General features: G+C 44.8%; 3 protein-coding genes across 6 annotated transcripts; 2 read left to right on the forward strand and 1 right to left on the reverse strand.

The window, feature by feature from the left end:
- Positions 1–482: 482 nt before the first annotated feature.
- slc50a1 (solute carrier family 50 member 1) lies at positions 483–15,015 on the forward strand. 3 transcript variants are annotated; one of them, XR_013630117.1, is made up of 7 exons: positions 483–707; positions 961–1,038; positions 1,221–1,344; positions 1,422–1,583; positions 3,150–3,269; positions 12,654–12,989; positions 13,196–15,015. XR_013630117.1 is itself a non-coding variant. In XM_058085625.2 (6 exons), exons 1-6 carry the CDS (start codon positions 640–642, stop codon positions 3,726–3,728), a joined length of 657 nt encoding a protein of 218 aa, XP_057941608.2. In that variant the 5' UTR covers positions 483–639; the 3' UTR covers positions 3,729–3,945. The 3 variants fall into 3 exon arrangements, 1 of the variants encoding a protein (XP_057941608.2); XR_013630116.1 differs by having other exon boundaries at positions 13,096–15,014; XM_058085625.2 differs by lacking the exons at positions 12,654–12,989; positions 13,196–15,015 and adding an exon at positions 3,624–3,945.
- Positions 11,014–15,927, reverse strand: trim46a (tripartite motif containing 46a). Its single transcript, XM_058084840.2, has 12 exons — positions 15,752–15,927; positions 15,202–15,460; positions 14,718–14,868; positions 14,422–14,620; positions 14,210–14,356; positions 14,041–14,136; positions 13,681–13,934; positions 13,489–13,610; positions 13,093–13,422; positions 12,645–12,874; positions 12,315–12,382; positions 11,014–12,230 (listed from the first exon to the last, which is right to left on the reverse strand). Exons 1-12 carry the CDS (start codon positions 15,905–15,907, stop codon positions 11,795–11,797), a joined length of 2,448 nt encoding a protein of 815 aa, XP_057940823.2. The 5' UTR covers positions 15,908–15,927; the 3' UTR covers positions 11,014–11,794.
- tmem107l (transmembrane protein 107 like) lies at positions 15,040–17,867 on the forward strand. Of its 2 annotated transcripts, XM_078797830.1 has the most exons (6): positions 15,040–16,286; positions 16,485–16,583; positions 16,669–16,736; positions 16,810–16,910; positions 17,169–17,265; positions 17,635–17,867. In XM_078797830.1, the coding sequence occupies exons 2-6, from the start codon at positions 16,497–16,499 to the stop codon at positions 17,702–17,704; spliced, it is 423 nt and encodes a 140-aa protein (XP_078653956.1). In that variant the 5' UTR covers positions 15,040–16,286; positions 16,485–16,496; the 3' UTR covers positions 17,705–17,867. The 2 variants fall into 2 exon arrangements, with proteins under 2 accessions (XP_078653956.1, XP_057940835.1); XM_058084852.2 differs by lacking the exon at positions 17,169–17,265 and adding an exon at positions 17,336–17,432 and having other exon boundaries at positions 15,040–16,583.
- The last annotated feature ends 29 nt before the right edge of the window (positions 17,868–17,896 follow it).

Consider the following 17,896-nt stretch of genomic DNA (forward strand, 5'->3'; position numbering starts at 1 on the left):
AGGTGTATTTCTTCTTTTCCCTAAAGTGTTGTCAAGGAGACGAGGTTGTTTCATCTGAACCATGTAATATTCCATCCTGACAGCTGGTGCACACTCAAGACACGAGATATTTATTTTATTATATGAAAACAGTACCTTTATGAATAAAATTAACTTCAAACCACACTTGCAAGAGCACAAATTGTTAAATGACAATGCTGAATTATTTGCAACAATTGAAATCCAATTGGATCCTATTAAGAAGGTGTACCTAATGCATAAATGGCGTTTAAGGTAACGTTTTTATTCTAATATGTTAATTAAGAGTTCAAATTTGAGGCTATTGACTTATTTGTGTCCTGTGTTTTCCCTCCATCAAATCAAAGGAACGCTTCCCTGATTGTAAGGTCACGTGCGTCCGATTCAGCACCGCATTGGCCCGAGTTCTTACCACGTGTTTTAACCATCAGCCAATCAGAGTTTAGATCTCCGAGCAACCGCCAGCAAACACGGAAGTATGGCTGCAGACGAAGCCTGTCGTGGGGCGGATACCCACGTCAACGTTTTACCCCAAGAAGAAGCTTTACTACAAGTCTCGGTTGTCATTATAAGCATACGTTGAGACGCTAAATAGCACATTTATATATTTTTATCCCGTTTATGGAGCTACTGCAGCTACTATCATGGGCCTGCATCGTGTTTACAATCGGCATGTTCTCGACTGGATTGTAAGTGCAATCGTCTCTAAAAGTGCCTCGTGGCGTGGTAAACATTAAGTCAATGTTTTGTCTTATAACTTTAAGGAAATGTTTTAAGTGTGCGAGTTAATTTATTTGACACATTCAACATGTTGTAAACTCGCTGCGCTAGTTTGAGTACTCGTCAGTTGGAGTGATATTAGAGAATCAATGGCTAATGACAGTGGACGTAATGACGTCATCACCGGAAGTGTTGTCACACGTTGTTTCTGTGTTTGTCAAGGGTCGACCTGAAGAAGATGCAATACTCCAAGAGCACTGACAATGTCCAGTTTCTGCCTTTCCTCACCACATGTATAAAGTGAGTTTTTTTTAACTTTACAAACATCCAGCAGCATCCCAACCCACTGCCACAGATACATTGCAGACCTTATTTTGTCCTAAATGAGGGCGCAATGAAGAGGAACAACAACAACCGCCTTGAAGCTGGTGATGTGAGTTGACATGTTTGTTCATTGGTCTGACTGCTTTTTGTTTCCATAGCAACCTGGGATGGCTATACTACGGGATACTGAGGAGTGACGGCACGCTAATTGTGGTCAACCTCATCGGAGAGTTACTGCAGCTCCTCTACATCCTGTCGTACTTCATGTACACAAAACAGAAGGTCAGCAATACTGATGCTATCACATGCTACGTGGTGTGTTTACATGTCTGGTTACTATTAAATGGGGCGGGGTTTAGAGACAGGTGGCATACCAAATTGTCGGCGGGGCGGCGGTGGCCACCAGCGCTTGGTTCTACTTCTCCAAGATTCTTCCGCCGGGAGACATACAGCTCAACCAGCTCGGCCTGATCTGCAGCGTGGCCACCATCGGCGTGTACCTGTCGCCGCTAACTGACCTGGTGAGAAATATTGAATGTTGACTCATGTATTTATGTATTTATTTATTTTTACATTTAGTGCTCTCCAGACATACGTATAATAGGACTGTCAGTGTGGCTTTGTTATAACTCAGTACAGTAAATGTCATCGAAAGCCTGCGTGCCCAGAGGCACTTCAGCTTGCTGAGTGAAGCTGCTTTTTAAGCTACAAGTGATAGCCGACAACTAGCTTGACTACTTTATAAATATATATAATATTTGGAAAGTGCCCACAGGGCATGCTGGGTATTCCAGTGTAAAATATCCAGTCGTCCCTCGCCGTATCTCTGCTCAAATTATGCGGCTTCACTCTAACCCTGTGATGCGCCCAAGCGTCTGTTAATCGCCAGAACAACAGACCTTTATTGCAGGTTTGAATAATCTCACATCAGTCACAATCATAATAACATAATCATAATAATAACACAGAGATCTGGGTTCCAATCTCTGTTTGGGCATCTCTGTGTGGAGTTTCCATGTTCGAGCTGTCCAGGGTGTACCTCGCCTCTCGCCCGACGTCAGCTGGGATAGGCTCCAGCATGCCCCTGCGACCTTAGTGAGGCTTAACTGCAAATGAAATGGAAGGATGGATACTATTGTGGGTTTCTTATTTATGTATTATTTTCTGTTATGTCTCCGATAAAGGCTGCACGGCGGAAGAGTGGTTAGCGCGCAGGCCACACTGCGAGGAGACCAGAGTTCGATTCCACATGTTCTCCCCGTGTGCGCGTGGGTTTTCCGGTTTCCTCCCACATTCCAAAAACAAAATAGCTCTCCAAATTGTCCATAGGTATGAATGTGAGTGTGAATGGTTGTTTGTCTATATGTGCCCTGTGATTGGCTGGCCACCAGTCCAGGGTGTACCCCGCCTCTCGCCTGAAGACAGCTGGGATAGGCTCCAGCACCTCCCCGCGACCCTCGTGAGGATAAGCGGTAGAAAATGAATGACGGAATGATGTTTAAAGGTCACTATAGGGGTGTTACTGCATGTCTAGAGGGCTCTAATAGTGTTTAAACAAATTTTCATTGTCGCATAAAGGTTTTTGTTGCTCTAAATATGAAAATATTGACTTAACACTCACTAATCATGACAAATGAGGGATTTGATGTAAAAGGACTTTATGTCTTTTATACCAGTGCATACTTACAGTGGACTTACAGGACGCCTCGTGAATGTTTTTATATTAGTTTTAGTATGACACAGGCTGATCCTACGCCACCTCAAAGCACAACAATAAAGGTATTGTCAAGTGCAGTAGGTGTTCCAACGTGTGTGTTTATTTAGCAGAGAGCAGTCAGGTGTCACAGCGCGGCCCACATTAAAGACATATCGTCTTTCCGGTTGTCTTTGCCATCCTGTTTGCCTCCTTCTCTCCATCTGTCTTGCAGCTCAGAAGCAAGCCTGTGCCTTTCCTGCCATTCTTCTCCTCCTCCTCTGCGTCTTCCTGTTATTCTCTCCCTCTCTTGGAGACGGCTGCCTGTACTTGTTACTTAATGATGTGTTGGCACCCCTCAAAGCGCTGGTGTTTGTTTTTGTGTCCTTTTCAGGTGGCCATCGTGCGTAGTGGGAACATCCAGTGCCTGTCCTTCCCTTTGACAGTGGCCACGTTCTTGACTTCCACTTCCTGGTTCTTGTACGGCCTGCAGTTGGAGGACTACTACATTTTGGTATGACACACTTTTTACCCTTGTAACGTAGTCGTACGGTGGAACCCGCTAAAGTCAACAAGCCGTCCGTGCCAAGTCAACATTGACACACGTGTTCGACCGCTTTTTTTTGACACATTTCTATGCAAAATTGTTGGCATCGTCGTTATCACCTCAAAGTGTGAAAGGACGACAGCGGCATAACGGCTATCCAGTTGCGTAGTATAAAAACCTACACAACGTTGTGTCGCTTATGACACACACGTCGTCAGTCCAAACAGCGTCAACATGAACGGGTTCCACTGTATCCGTATCCATAAGCACAGCTATCCATCCGCATTTCTTTTCTTATTAACGTGTGGGCGTGCATTTCAGGTGCCAAACCTGCCTGGGATCTTCACCAGCACCATCAGGTTTTATTTGTTTTGGAGATTTGCACCCGTCACTGGGTCAGCTTCCTATAAGTCCATGCAGATATGATCGCCACTGTGTGATAAAAATGGGCAATAGTGTCTACGTTCCATAAGGGTACATGAAATTACTTTTTCTTATGTGGGACCTCATAAAACATGCCTTAAAGTGCCTTATCTTATATTGCGTACAAAGAGTATTGGGGCCACAGTGAAATAACATTTTTCCTGTTATTTGTGTAAATTCAATTAGTTTTGAATAGTTTGAAATGATAAAAAGGTAAGTGTTGAAGGTAAGGGTACCCAAAACCGAAAAATAATGTATATGTCAGAATGATACAAAAACAATGTAAAGCTGTTCTGCAGCAATGGAGGTTGATTAAGTTGGTGTTCCAAGTTACTTTCTACCTCCTGTCGCCATAAGAACAGTGTCGGGAACACACCGTGGTACCAACAGTACAACAGCATTGTAGTAGCAGTGAATACAATTGTGATACTATGTAAGTATACACGTATTTTCTTGATTAAACTAGTAAAAAACATGTGATCTGCATATGCCTTTAAAAGCCCATGACAAAAGCAACCGGCGTGCGGCGGCACACCCTACACGTGTACTTTGTCATGTAGGGTTGCCAACACCCACACTGAGCCGAGAAGCGACGCACTTGGTTCCGTGTCGCCGCGTGAATCGACAATAGTCTGTAAAACCTGAGTGGTTTCTCTTTGACAGCTTGACTCGGGCTACGCCAATTCATGCCAGCGTGTTTGATCACCGATCACCGGATGGGACTTTAAGCCTCGATGCTGTGTGACGACAATGAGCACATACGTACTGTACAGCATAAAGACAGCATAATGTTTGAATGGGAAAACACGAATAGATGAGAGCTCTAATCGGGATCAAAGTTCCTTATTCATTCCGGTCATTTTGTTACCTTGAACGCAAATCTATGTTACTGAACAATTCCTTTGTTTTGGTGTTACTCCCAAATGAATTGAATTAAGGTTTGCATACAACTAGTGTACAACTAGGTCAACCCAGGTAGTATTTTGTAGGCCAGTAACAGAACCTTAAAGTGGCATCTTAGATGAACCGGGAAGAGAACAGAAGAGGGCTAGGCACTATAAAAGAATTAATATAATAAGAATAAAAATTGATAAAAGTCATAATATTACTGTAGGAGTTTGTGAAACATTAGTCGGAATTTTACGAGCATAGTGTCTTTTTTTCAAGAAAAAAGTTGTAATATTATATAGTAATAGAAACATTGTGATGCTGAGTTATGACATGAAATATTGTACATTCATGATGGTAATATTGTTACATTATTGACAAGATTCCAACTTAACAAAATATTCTTATGTATACAGTATATACATATTTTCACTGTGGCACTAATATTCCTTGTTTGTGTTGTTTTTTTACCATGTGGCACATCAAGTGGCATTTTGCGATCCGCCAACACGATCTAATCTCATCCTAATCCATTCAATTGGACCCAGTTATTGTATTGTAATCCAAAGATTAGGTGGCGTTACGAGGCTGCTATTTTTAATATTCGGGTATTGAAGCGGTACCGGTGTGAGTGTGGAGTGTACAGTACAGAAATATTCCATATGGCTTTTTTTTTTTCTATGGCAATTTTGTACCATATCATACCTCTTGTGCCTGTCCTTCTTGGACCTCGGTGCATATCGGCGGAGTTAGCTCTGTTTTGGGAAAGATCCGGGCTTTTTGATATACGTCATGTTTTTATTATGCAGACTGTTTACATTCGCTAAATGCTATTTTTGCAAATGGACCTAGGAATGAATGGTTTGTCAATAAACGGATGAAAAAGTGCAATGTTTTTTTTTCTGTACCTAAATTAGCACTTATGTGCAACCAAAATATTATAAAGAGCTCTTAGGATTACACGGCATTTCATACACTATCATGACTATTCCAGCGTAAATACTGGTTTTATATTTTTTTATGCTATCATATCACTTCTGTGATCTGGATAATCTGACCGGATTTTATTATTTCAAACAGCATATCATGCACTTTTATGCACTTTTTTTCTCCTGCTTTCACTCAGCCATGTAATGCCATAATAGTGCCTTTTATTTGTCTACAGATTAACAGGAAATTTGCATCAAAATTAATCCTGATAATTTATCCTAATTTTTGTATTTCAAGCAGCATGCCATGCACTATCGTTGCTATGTCGACATATATACGCTTTCTTTCCTCTTTTGTCCAGTATGTCTTTGAGCATGTGACGTTAGCATTGCGCTACTCATCTCTGGACTGTATCCTGATTTTACAAAGTCAAGCAGCATATCATGCATTATCGCAACTCTTCCATCTATTTGCTGTCTTTGTAGCCGTCTTGGTATGCTACGTATTGCATATCATGCACTTGACTGTTTCATAAGGATGTGCAGATGTACCTAATATTGTGACTGTATGTAACTTTTCTTTGGGACAGTGTGTGTGTGTGTGTGTGTGTGTGTGTGTGTGTGTCTGCAGCGGACAAAAGCTTGTTTGACGGTGCAGCAGTGCGAATGAGCTTGTTTGTGTGCGTGAGTGTGTTGATTCAGAGAGGCCAGTGGTGGGAAAGGCCACGCCAGAGGTTCTCATCCCGTCCATGTGTGTGTGTGTGTGTGTGTGTTACACAAGTCCTTTCCTGAGCTCAAACAGCCAACCAGCCCTGACACAACACACACACACACACACACACACACACACGGAGACACAACACAGCATTGTGCTGCTAAGTGAGTGTTGTAGAGCAGGCGACGAGTGGAGGTGGGAAACAAACGTGGTTAAAAGGGTCGACTCGACATGTGAGCGGAAGACGGGGGAGGAGGGACGCTTGTGGGGGGGGTCAATGAATCATGGGCAGACATTTAAATGGTGTTATTGTTTTTGTTTCATTTCATGATGAATGAAACAAAACAAGCCACAGATTGAACGCCAATCACACGTTTACATGAAGTTAATATCATACCATCATTTGGATGAACGAAATCATAACTTTTCTGTGAAATTGCCACTTTATTATTGTAAAATTTGGTATTTTATCTGAAATTTTTTTCACATTTTTTCTGAATATTAGGACACTTTGCATAAAATTACATAATTATTTTGTCATAATAATTTATTGATATCACCTTATTCTTGTGAAATAACATTCCAGCTTTATTCTTGGAATATGGCATCATTTTCTCTCTTAATATATGGATATATTGTATTTTTTTTTCTTTCGTATTATTGCTTTTTCTCATATTTTAACTGTGAATGAATGTTGTATTTTATTCATTCATTCATTCATTTTCTACCGCTTTTTCCTCACGAGGGTCGCGGGGGTATTGGAGCCTATCCCAGCTGTCTTCGGGCAAGAGGCGGGGTACACCCTGGACTGGTGGCCAGCCAATCACAGGGCACATATAGACAAACAACCATTCACACTCACATTCATACCTATGGACAATTTGGAGTCGCTAATTAACCTAGCATGTTTTTGGAATGTGGGAGGAAACCGGAGTACCCGGAGAAAACCCACGCATGCACGGGGAGAACATGCAAACTCCACACAGAGATGGCCGAGGGTGGGAATTGAACCGTGGTTGAACCGTCTGCGCGCTAACCACTAGACCGCCGTGCCGCCCTGTTGTATTTTAATGTATCTTTTACTCTCTTTACTTGCTTTTATTCAACTCCATTCTTCTGTGAAGTATTTTGAAAAGCTCTATACAAATAAAAGGTATTATTATTATTATTATTATTAAATGGAACTAAATATACTATACTATAATACTATAATAATAATAAATACTATAATAATACTATAAATGTATAAATGGAGCAATATATAAACCATGTAAGATTGTTCAAATAAATCTAATAGTTAGTAGCAATACATAAAATATGAGCTCAGGTAGTATTTGTACAAGTGTAGTATTATTTATGTTCTCACCCCATTAATAAGCCAATGATGTCCATGCTTTTATAACGCAGGAAACACAAGGCTAGTCGGTGGCGCGTGTGCTCGTGGAGTCAGGGTGAAAGGTGGTGCTGGTGGGGGGGTGTGGGGGGGTCAATCAGCTGAACAATAAGTTGAACTTCCAAACAGGATCCCCTTGAGTTTCCTGCCTCCTCAAAGTACACACACGAGCTGACTCTTGTACTTTTCAAGTCCTGGTGCAGGTTTTTCCATGCTAGCGTCTCCGCAGGGAGGTGTCGTACGTGTCCTCTGCAGGCTGGAGTACACAGAACCAATCAACGCCAGACAGTACACTGAACATTATTCAACTTCCACAACATCACGACTTGTTAAAGCATCTTCCTGCAGGAAAATGCGGCCGCCTCGTTGGTGCCGTCAACCCTTTCCCGTTTAAATTAGCATAAAAAATGTAAAACATTTTGCGACTTGGACCTTTGACTGGTCACATATGCTAACACCTACTCGGTTAATTGCATTGATCATATTGCACTGAGCAGCCAGAACACGAGCATTAGCAGCTGTGGCTGTAGGCAACCTACTCGTGTAATGCTTTAAAACACCAGCTCTATCCACCTCTGCACGCGCTTTAAAGTGTCGTCGTTACACCTGCTGTACTGTAATCAGCGCCATTAACGCTCCATACTGCTATTGATGCTGTGTTGTGGTTAAACTTTCTCATGCTCTCCCGATTATGGGTTAGTTTTCATATTTTGGAAGTAACAACCTTCTTCCAATGAAATGCAGAAATAAAATAAATAATCATTTACAGGCATCAAAACGGCTAAATGAACTGAATTAAGGCATTCAGAAGACTCATTGAAAGGCGTCGTGATGATGTGTAGTTACCTACACTGGTCACTAGGTGTCACTAATGTTGCTGTAGCATTCGGTGAGACACACAAGCACCAGACTTCATCAACAGGCTTCTATTGGTGATTTGATGTCACTTCATGTTTGGAAATAGGAGTGTAAAAGTGAATATAGGGGTGTTATTTCATGTCTAGAGGGCTCTAGTAATGTTAGAGCATATCTAGGCAGTTGTAAAAACAAGGAGGGTTTACTGTACTGAGTGGATTTAAACATACAGTATCTGCTGTGATGGTGGAGGGCGGGGCCTAAGTGGGTTTATCCAGGTGGGCTAAAATATCCGCCAGCTTTTTTCCCCCCTCAGGCAAAATGAGGCAGAAAAAAAACGTTTACAGCGTTGTGATTTTTAAAGATGCACCCGCACTTGTTTTTTTTTTTTTTTGCAGGTGTTATTTACTTCCTGCATGCAGAAGTCCCTGCACAGCTGAGCACAACACACACACACACACACACACACCAACTCACACCAGCACACACACCTCACCTTACAGAAAAATGTGACCCTTCAGCTTCTTCCAGCAAAGAGATAAACAGGCTTCACTCCCTCCTTCCTGGCGTCTCCTCTGGGTTTTAGAGCTTCCACGAGGTTTTACCTCCTCTTCTTCTCCTCCGACTACTCCCACCCCGGCCTTCCACAGCGCAGGCGGCGGAGTGGCGGGGTGGACAGGCGTTCATTAAGCTGTCAGAGCAGGACGGGCCTCACGGGCTGCTGTAAATTGAAATCATGGTGTCACGCACCGCTCGGCGTTAGAGGGCAGGCCGCGCCAGCGCTTGACAACAACTCAATAAAGTAGCTGTCACTTTAAGCAGTTGCAGTGCAGCCTATGCTTGTGTGCTTTCTGGAGAGTTCATGTTTTTCCACAGCTTAGCTACTCCTGCCTGCCTCGACACGCTGCAGCCCTTTGGCCACGCTCTCTCACGCTGTGTGTGTGTGTGTGTGTGTGTGTGCATTTTGTTTGTCTGACTTTGTCTAATAGACTTTGTATACTGTATATATTCAGCTACCCAGCATACCTTGTGGGTTATCAATGAGTTTAAATGGCGGTGTTTAGTGTGCAAGCATGCATTTTGATACCCGCATGGTCCACGTGTTACTTGTTGTTATTTTTGGTTGCACCGTGAGCAAGCGAGTTGTTGGGTTTGACATTTTTTATGAACATTTGGCTTAGTTGCCAGGTGGTTTGAGAGTGTGACCCCGGTAAATAGCAGGGGTCTTCCTCCCTCGTTTATCACGGTTAGTTGGTTGCAAACTCAAATGTGATGAGTGAATTTCTAGTCGTTTTCAATATGAATATATGAAATACTTTGGTAGTTACGGCATAGAAAACCTGTTTACTGTCTTCTAAATATGGTTTTTAACATCAATAGAGCCCTAAAGACATGAAATAACACCCCTATAGTCACTTTTACGTTCGTATTGGTCAATATACAAGATATAATCCGAGAAAAAAAAAAGACAAATAAGACAGCAGACTCATACGTTAGCAGTTCCTTGTTGTGATTTCCCAAGAGTCTACTTCCTGCTATTGTCTCAATATAATGATATCTCATAATGTTTCATATTACACAATATAGTAGACATATTGGGAGTCTACCTTTCCCTTTACAGCCTTGTATTTGTATTTTACAAACAAAGCAAGTGAAGTTAAGTGTGTATGGGTGTGTGTGCGGGGGGGGGGGGGGGGGGTGTCAACGACCACCATGTTATGCAAAAGCCCAGAAAAAAAGCAGTACAGACGTGTCTGTGCTTGCAGAGTGCACATACCACGGTGTGCAAATTATTCTAATATTTTTTTAATTGCTTTTTTAGTTACATCAAATGCCACAAAACCTGATTGGATGTATTCGACTCAATAAAACAATAAATTCTATTAAGTGTGCTTGTGGTTTTTTTTTTTACAGTGACACAATGTCGCCCTCTAGTGGTGTGTTTGTAGCACAACAACACATAAGGCTCAAAATATATTTTACCTGTGCGGATAAAAGTAACACATTATATTGTGACGCAGCAAGATGCTGCGAATAAAATCTATAAATAAACGTTACGATAAATGATCAATAAAAACTAAGTGTAAAATTATAATTTTACAATAATTTGCTCAATTTTACAAGCATATAGTCATATATTTTATGTAATTACTACTTCGTTATTGTAAGACTAGGAATTGTTGTTGTTGTTTGGGTTTGACACGGACATTTGAAAAGGTGACGGACCGGAGTTCAGAGTTCACGAATATGGCTGCCTGTGTGCACGTGCCAGTCAAAAGTTTAGAGACACCTTGTCATTCAATAACACGACAAAGTGCGTCTAAACTTTGTGTTATGTAACATTCTCTGTTTGGTATCGTTTAAGTTGAGTTAATTTGACAACTCGGATCATTTAAGCGTCGGCTGCTTCTCGGCAAAACATTCATTTCATCGTCGCTTGAGGGCACAAACATATCAGGTAACAATGAAAAGCACACCCACGCCAAACATATCTTACAACATGTCACAAATTATCATTAATAGTTTTATTTTTTTTCAAGAGGTGACTTAAATTAAAAAAAAGCAAAGTCTACAATATTTGCTACAGTTGTCGTCATTCCACCGCTGCTGTTATGTAAATAAAAACGTCTACTTTGCACACATTCACTAGAAAATACTTGAATACAATCATTTCAGTATTACAATATAGACAATCTCCTGTCAGACTCCCCATTTGGCACCCAAGCACGATGGATAAAAGTCATAAAATGATGATTATTGTAGTTGTCATGGTAATGCCTCTGACACATTATTTCATACACGCACACAAAAACATTCAAGTGGATGTGCAATAATAACAATAACCCTTTTTTTTTAGTTTTACAATCAAACAGTGACTCCAAAGAGAAACATAACATAAACAATCACTTTTCTTACATGTGGTCACTTCTCTTCCTGGTTTAAATTAGGAATAAAATGAGCTGTAAACTCACAGCAACGGTACACGTGTGCTGCTTTTATATGCCAACAGTCGTATTACATGCGATGTTTGCATTGCCGCTGCATAGTAACATTTTATTCAGACACAATGTTAACAGAGGCGATTAAAAGCCAATGGAGATGACCGTAAATGCTCCAATTAGCGCCTCTTGTAGTCGCCGGGTGCCTGGTCTACAAATACAAATAACCACCAGTGTCTGTGATTAGTGCCGGGTCACAAAAATATCAGCTACGGCTGTAGGCAACCTTCTTAACGTTGCAATGGAAACAAGCATCAAAATACTAGATGAGATGTGTTCTACATGGTAGTTTACTGACTTATTTTTGCTCTGGCTTTGACCCTCCGCGGCGGCTCCTCCTCCTCCACGCTCCGACTGGCCACCAGATCCTGCAGCTGGAGGGCCCCGCCGCCGATGAAGCAGAAAGCGGGACACACGGGAGCCGAGCAGTCCACGTGGCCCTCCCACAGCACGCGTAAGGAGTGGGCGTCGTAGAAGGCCACGCGGCCCTCCTCGCAGTCCAGACACACGCCCAGCCTGGGCGGCAGAGGCGCGGTGTACGGGTGCGCGGGCTTCGTGTGGGCGCCGCTGTTGGAACGTAGGCTTCCCACGCTCTTGCTGTCCCCCAGACTGTGCGGGTGTCCTCGGGGGAGGAGGATCTTCCCCATGCCGATGGTGAGGAAGCAGAAGGCGGGCGAGTCCTGGCCGTCCTCCGCCTCGCTGTCATGGCCGCTGTCGGGGTCGTACCTAAACAAGACGACATTTGGTCAGGCCTGACGCTGGAGCCTATCCCAGGAGGCGGTGTAGACCTGGACCGGTCTGAGATGGTACCGTGGGCTGGTCATGTCCTGAGGCTGATGGAACCACTCTTGGAGCTTCACCTCCTGGCCTACTCCGACCTTCAGGAACCAAGCAAAACACATCCTGTCATTTTCAGCATCTTTGACTCGTGTTTTTATAGCAAGACCGCAAAACAGGCAAAGAGCTCCTGTCATATAGAGGATCTTTGACACTTTTTGCAGTAGATAATGAAACAACACAGAGCTGTTGTTCTCCGGGGGATTTTTGCAACAGCAACAACTCCTGTCATATAGATGATCTTTGACGTAAGTCCATGCCTCCTGTCACATAGAGGATCTTTGATTCGTGTTTTTGCATCACCTTGACCAGGTATGAGCCGGGCTCCACCGAGCACGCCCAGTAGTGTCTGCCCTGCGAGACGGCCAGGTCGGCCACCAGGAGGTCGGAGGTCAGGTGACAAGACGTGAGTGTGCGGTCGGCCACCTTCAGCAGGGAGAGCCCCGGCACGCTGCGGGCGTACGTTTGACCTTTGCCCAGCGCCAGCCTGTCGGAGTGCAAACCCCAGCGAGAGTCCAGCGAGAAGGACAAGACTGGCGGAGGAAGGAGGACACAAGGAGGCAAGAAGACGGGGAGAGGGAAGGAGCGGAGGACGCAGGGTTAGATTGTGACGCTGGGCCAAGGAGGAGGAATGTGGAGAAAGTACATGTGAGTTTCAAACAAATACTACTACTTCTACCCCATTAATAACAAATATTCTATCTGTATTTACTGCTGGTGGGATTAGAACAGATGATATGTGGAATCTCACCAGGAGCTGGAGGTGTGTGGAGATAGACCTCCTCGCTGTAGTCCCCAAATCCGGCCTTATTGCAGCCCCTGACCCTCAGCACGTAAACGCTGTCTATCTGCAGCTGGTCCACCACGGCGCTGGTCCCCCGCACTTCGTCCAGACGTCTCCACGCCGTGGAAGCATCGGGGGATCGAGCGCCGCCCCACGTGGCTCCGGCCGCTCCCGTGCGCCTTTGGAACTCCACGGAGAAGTGCCAAGCCGGCGCCGAGTCCTGAGGGAGTCGCCAGCACAGGAAGAGCTGGTCGTAGGCCAGCGTCTTCTGGGTGTCGATGACCGGGGCCAGTGGAGCTACGAGACACGACGGACGGACATGACGATCATCTCACCCGATCGGGTGTCCCTCAAGTCACCTACCGGGGATGAATTCCAAGCCGCTGATGAGCCTCGTCTCCTTCGTGGCGTCCAAGTGGAAGTGTCGGAATGAAGGGTCGGCCGACAAGGAGAAACCCTGCAGGCTCGCCACGGCCTTCACCAACCTGCTCCGGGGAAACGCCCATTCAGAGACAACGCAATTCCAGAAACGACCCGTACGAACATTGAAGCCACCTGTTGTGCGTCACCCGAGCGGCCTGCACGAAACACGGCTGGTCGCTCTCCTTGAGGAGCTCGTGGGTGTAGGACATGAGACCGGCCTGCTCCAGCATGTCCCGCCTGGCCGACACCTGAGCAGACAGGGCCTCCTCCCTCCTGTTGCGGGACGCCTCCAGGGCCACGGTCAGGGACCCCTGACGCTCGGCAATGGACGCGCCCAATTCCTGCATGCAGCGAGTCAGCTGGTGGAGAGCTACAGCGCCGTTAGCCTGCACACACAACAAAACAAAAGTACATAAATATTGTATATGAGGTACATGAAATATGGACGTTATGTGGCCGAAGTGATGCGTTCAATTCATTAGGGTCCCTAACCTCCGTCTGTTTAATAGCAGCCTCCAGCTGCGTGATCTGACTCTGGATGTTCTCCTGATTGGCCAGGATGTAGTTGACTTCCTTGGTCAGCTGATCCTGAAGGAGAAGGACAAGAGAAGGTGTTCTGTTTATGGCGTCGTGCGGCTGCACCGTGGGGCGTTCGAGGCACCTTCAGGGCCTGGTAGGCTTGTGTTATTGGCAGCACTTTGTGGCCCTGGTGGACGCGGCGCGGCTTACACAGCGAGCACAGCGACCTCTGGCAACTGCAGCAGTACCACTGCAGTCTCTCCTGCTCGTGCTCCGTGCACGTTAGCACCTTGGGGGGGGGGGCACAGAAGACGAATGAATGAGAAGAGATGAGAGAGAAAGAAACAGACCAACCTTTGGGCGAAAGTTGTTTGTGGGGAGAATGTGCTCGTGCTGGGCCCGGGGGGTCCCCCAGGGGTGGTAGAGTTTGAAACATTCGTTGCAGAAGTTGGCCTTGCAGTCAGCGCAGCCCTTGGTGGCCTCCAGACACTGCGGAGGCTTACAGAAAGCACACATGATGGCGACGCTGCCCAGACTCAGCGTGTGCCTGAACCTGCGTGACGGGGAAGCAGGGGGGGGGGGGGGGGGCGAGGTTAAGGTCGGACGCAAACCGACTTCCAAGGATGGATGGAGGACGCCGTGATGTTTACCTTTCTACGATACGCTCCAGGGTGAGGTTGCGGGGGCAGTCTGTCAGGCCCCTCTCGCCCAGCTCCACGTCCTCCTGACAGGAAGGACACGGGAACAGCATGGGGGGAGGGGCTGCGTCTTTACGTCGTCGCCCTGGGTAAGTGCTGCAAGCTGGGGAGGGACGGGATGAAAGGAAATAACGTAGGAAATCAAGTCGTAGCCTGGCTTTTTATTTGGGATTATTCTTCTTGCTTGTACGTATGTCTCACCGAACACCACCGTAGCATTACTGACACCTAGTGGCCGATGTAGAATACTACATACTTTCATCGCATCTTCAAATTGTACTGTTCCATGTTGTAGTTACCAAACTGGGCAATGTAGGCGATCTTCCCTATGCTGCTCACAGCCGCTAGGGGGCATGGTTTAGCATGGTATGATATGTTATAATGTATTTACTTGGCATACAGACACAAACTATGCCCGCATGCTATTCCCTCCTACCGGTTCGAAGCAGTCGGTCCAAGTGGTCCGGCGTCCTGGGCGCGGGTCTCCGCGGCTGTCGCGGGGAGCGGCTGTTGGGCGTGGAGGCGGGCGATTGCGGCTCCGGGGGCAGGTCGGGAGGAGGGTAGCCTCTTTGTACCAGGACGTCGGCCGCACACAGCAGACACACGCTGTGCTGGCACGGCAGCAGGATGGGCTGCTTGACCGTGTCGTCACACACGGGGCACCGCAGTTCCTGCTCCATGCTCTTCATGTTGGCCTGGAAGCACAACGTCACTATAATGACCAATTGTTTCTGTAGACATCTAAGGATGTTCTTTCGTCTTAACGCAGCTTCCCGTTTCTATGACAACGTCCATCATCTCTGCATGCCGGTAAAAGCACGGAAAAGCCGCTTCCACCCAGCCTGGTTGACATTTAAACAGCCTTGAGTGACATTTCACCCAATAAAACCACCTAGTTAGCTAACAACAATACTATGGAATGCTACAATGTAACGATAAACGTGCATTTCTGGCACAAAAATTGCATATATGAGTGTTATACTCACGCTAATACGAAGCAAAGCGTCCATGATTGATGTGAAGGTTTTTAATTCCGTGTCTGCCATGCCTAAATGAAGCAAAACCGGCACCCGAGCCCTTTTCCTCCGATTTATATCAATGCAGGCCTGCACACAAGCCCACTGACGTGCTACTGTTAGCATACACACACACAGGATGTATGCTGGAGAGAAAGGGAACATGGGAAATAAATAAGGCGGCGGTAATGATTTTTAAAATCGTTATTATCAAAATGAAAAAAAAATGTTCTTCTTCGTGGTGTTATTTTTTGTTGTTTTTTGTTCGTTTTTTCACAATTCATATAAATAAATACAAATATCCCTTGGCCTAGTTTTTCAATTTGCCACTAGATGGCAGCATAGTAAAACGCATAATAGCTAGTCCCCCCTTGATTGTTGTTCGGTTGGAACTTTTAAACTTTGAGGAGTTTCGCCCGGATGTCAATTAAGAGCGCACCGGCTCCACTGTTGTTGTAGCAACCAAACACTTTGTAGCAGAAGTAGCAGTTTCCGGTGGCGATAAGTGAGTTTCATTGTCTCTTTATGAGTCGATTTAGTATGTAATTGTGATGTGTGTTGTTTATAAAAGTTAATTTAATCGAAAATGTCGACTTACGTTCAATAAATGATTTGCAGTCGCGTGTTTTCAGTTGTTCCGGCGCTACTGATCACCACCAGTGGGGCAAACGGTATTTTTAGTTCTATTTTAATTTTCGAATAGCTGTAAATTAGCATGTCGGCGATTAGCAGCCTGGTGCCTGCACGATTCCTGACCATCATTGCTCATCTTGTTATTGTCATCACTATCTTCTGGACGAGGGTGAGTAAACTATGCGTCACTTCTTATGAACTCAAGAGACCACACCAGATCCAATCCATCATGTGTGTCCCTGTTTGTTTCATAGGAGCATAACGTAAAGGCCTGCCTGCCTTTGGAGTTCACACAAGAGCAATACGAGAGCGAAGATTTCAAGTAAAGGACAAATGCAATGCTAGCACAAGTGTCACTTCACGCAGTAAATATGTGTATTTTTTGTGTCTTTCAGGTTGGTGGTGGCACTATCGATCACACTCGGACTGTTTGTCATTGAGTTAGCGGGGTTCTTCTCAGGAGTGTCCATGTTCAATGGCAGCCAAGGCCTCCTGTGTATCCTTTATGTTGGTCTTTCAGCAAAGATCTGTCCATGTTGTAATGTATGACACGTTTAATAACTGAGTAGTACGGACAACATTTTAAACCTCATGCAAAGGCAGATAACTTGAGCTACTTCAAACGCAGATACTGCCATCTTGTGGAGTTAATACAGATAACATCAGAAAGTTGCCTACAGCCACAGACCAGGCAACTATAATAGACTCTTTGTTGAACTGAATAGAGGCTATAATTCCATGACTCCCACAATAGCAACAGGAGCCCATGCTAGCGGTGCAGTGGCTCTGCTATTCTTTCTATTTGAGCGTTGGGAGTGCGCCATCTACTGGTGGATTCTTGCCTTCTGCAGGTTAGTTTTTGAAAAGTTGTTTTGTTGTTTGGGTGTCATTTTTTTTTTCCCTGACACACGCGTCACCCAGCACTGGCTGTCCACTGCAGCGCATCCGTCTCCTTGGCTCATTTTGTCTTTGAGAAGTGGGAATGCTGGACTTACTGGGTTATTTTTGCCCCGTGCAGGTTTGTGCATGTGTGTTGAAATCAAATATTAATATGGGATTTCTAATCCTTTTCAGTAAGGGCTGCATACAAAGACACAGTGGCCACTTTTGATACATTTTTTACATTAAAGATAATAAGTTTCCTGAACCAAATAAGATTTTATCTCTGTTATAGCAAAATGTTCCTGCAACTTCCATCTTCCATCTCTTGTGTCTTCTAGTCTGCTACCTGCCTTGGTGGAGGTAGTACTGTTTATCGCCGTTTTCGGACTGAAGAAGAAGCCGTTGTGAGAGACTGCACTGCATGGGTCGGGACTTTAATGGAGAAAAGGCATTTATGGTATGGATAATGGCGTTCAAGTGGACTATAGAGGGGCAAGAAAATGCCATTGTGTCACTGTGAATAATGTAAAATGCTAAATAAATGTTTCTTACATTTGTCTTATTGTTTTTGTTGTTTGTTGCTGACATTTTTATACATGT

This window comes from Doryrhamphus excisus, linkage group LG17 (genome assembly GCF_037039965.1).
Source record: "Doryrhamphus excisus strain RoL-2023G ecotype Guam linkage group LG17, RoL_Dexc_Guam_v1.1, whole genome shotgun sequence".
Lineage (NCBI taxonomy): Eukaryota > Metazoa > Chordata > Actinopteri > Syngnathiformes > Syngnathidae > Doryrhamphus > Doryrhamphus excisus.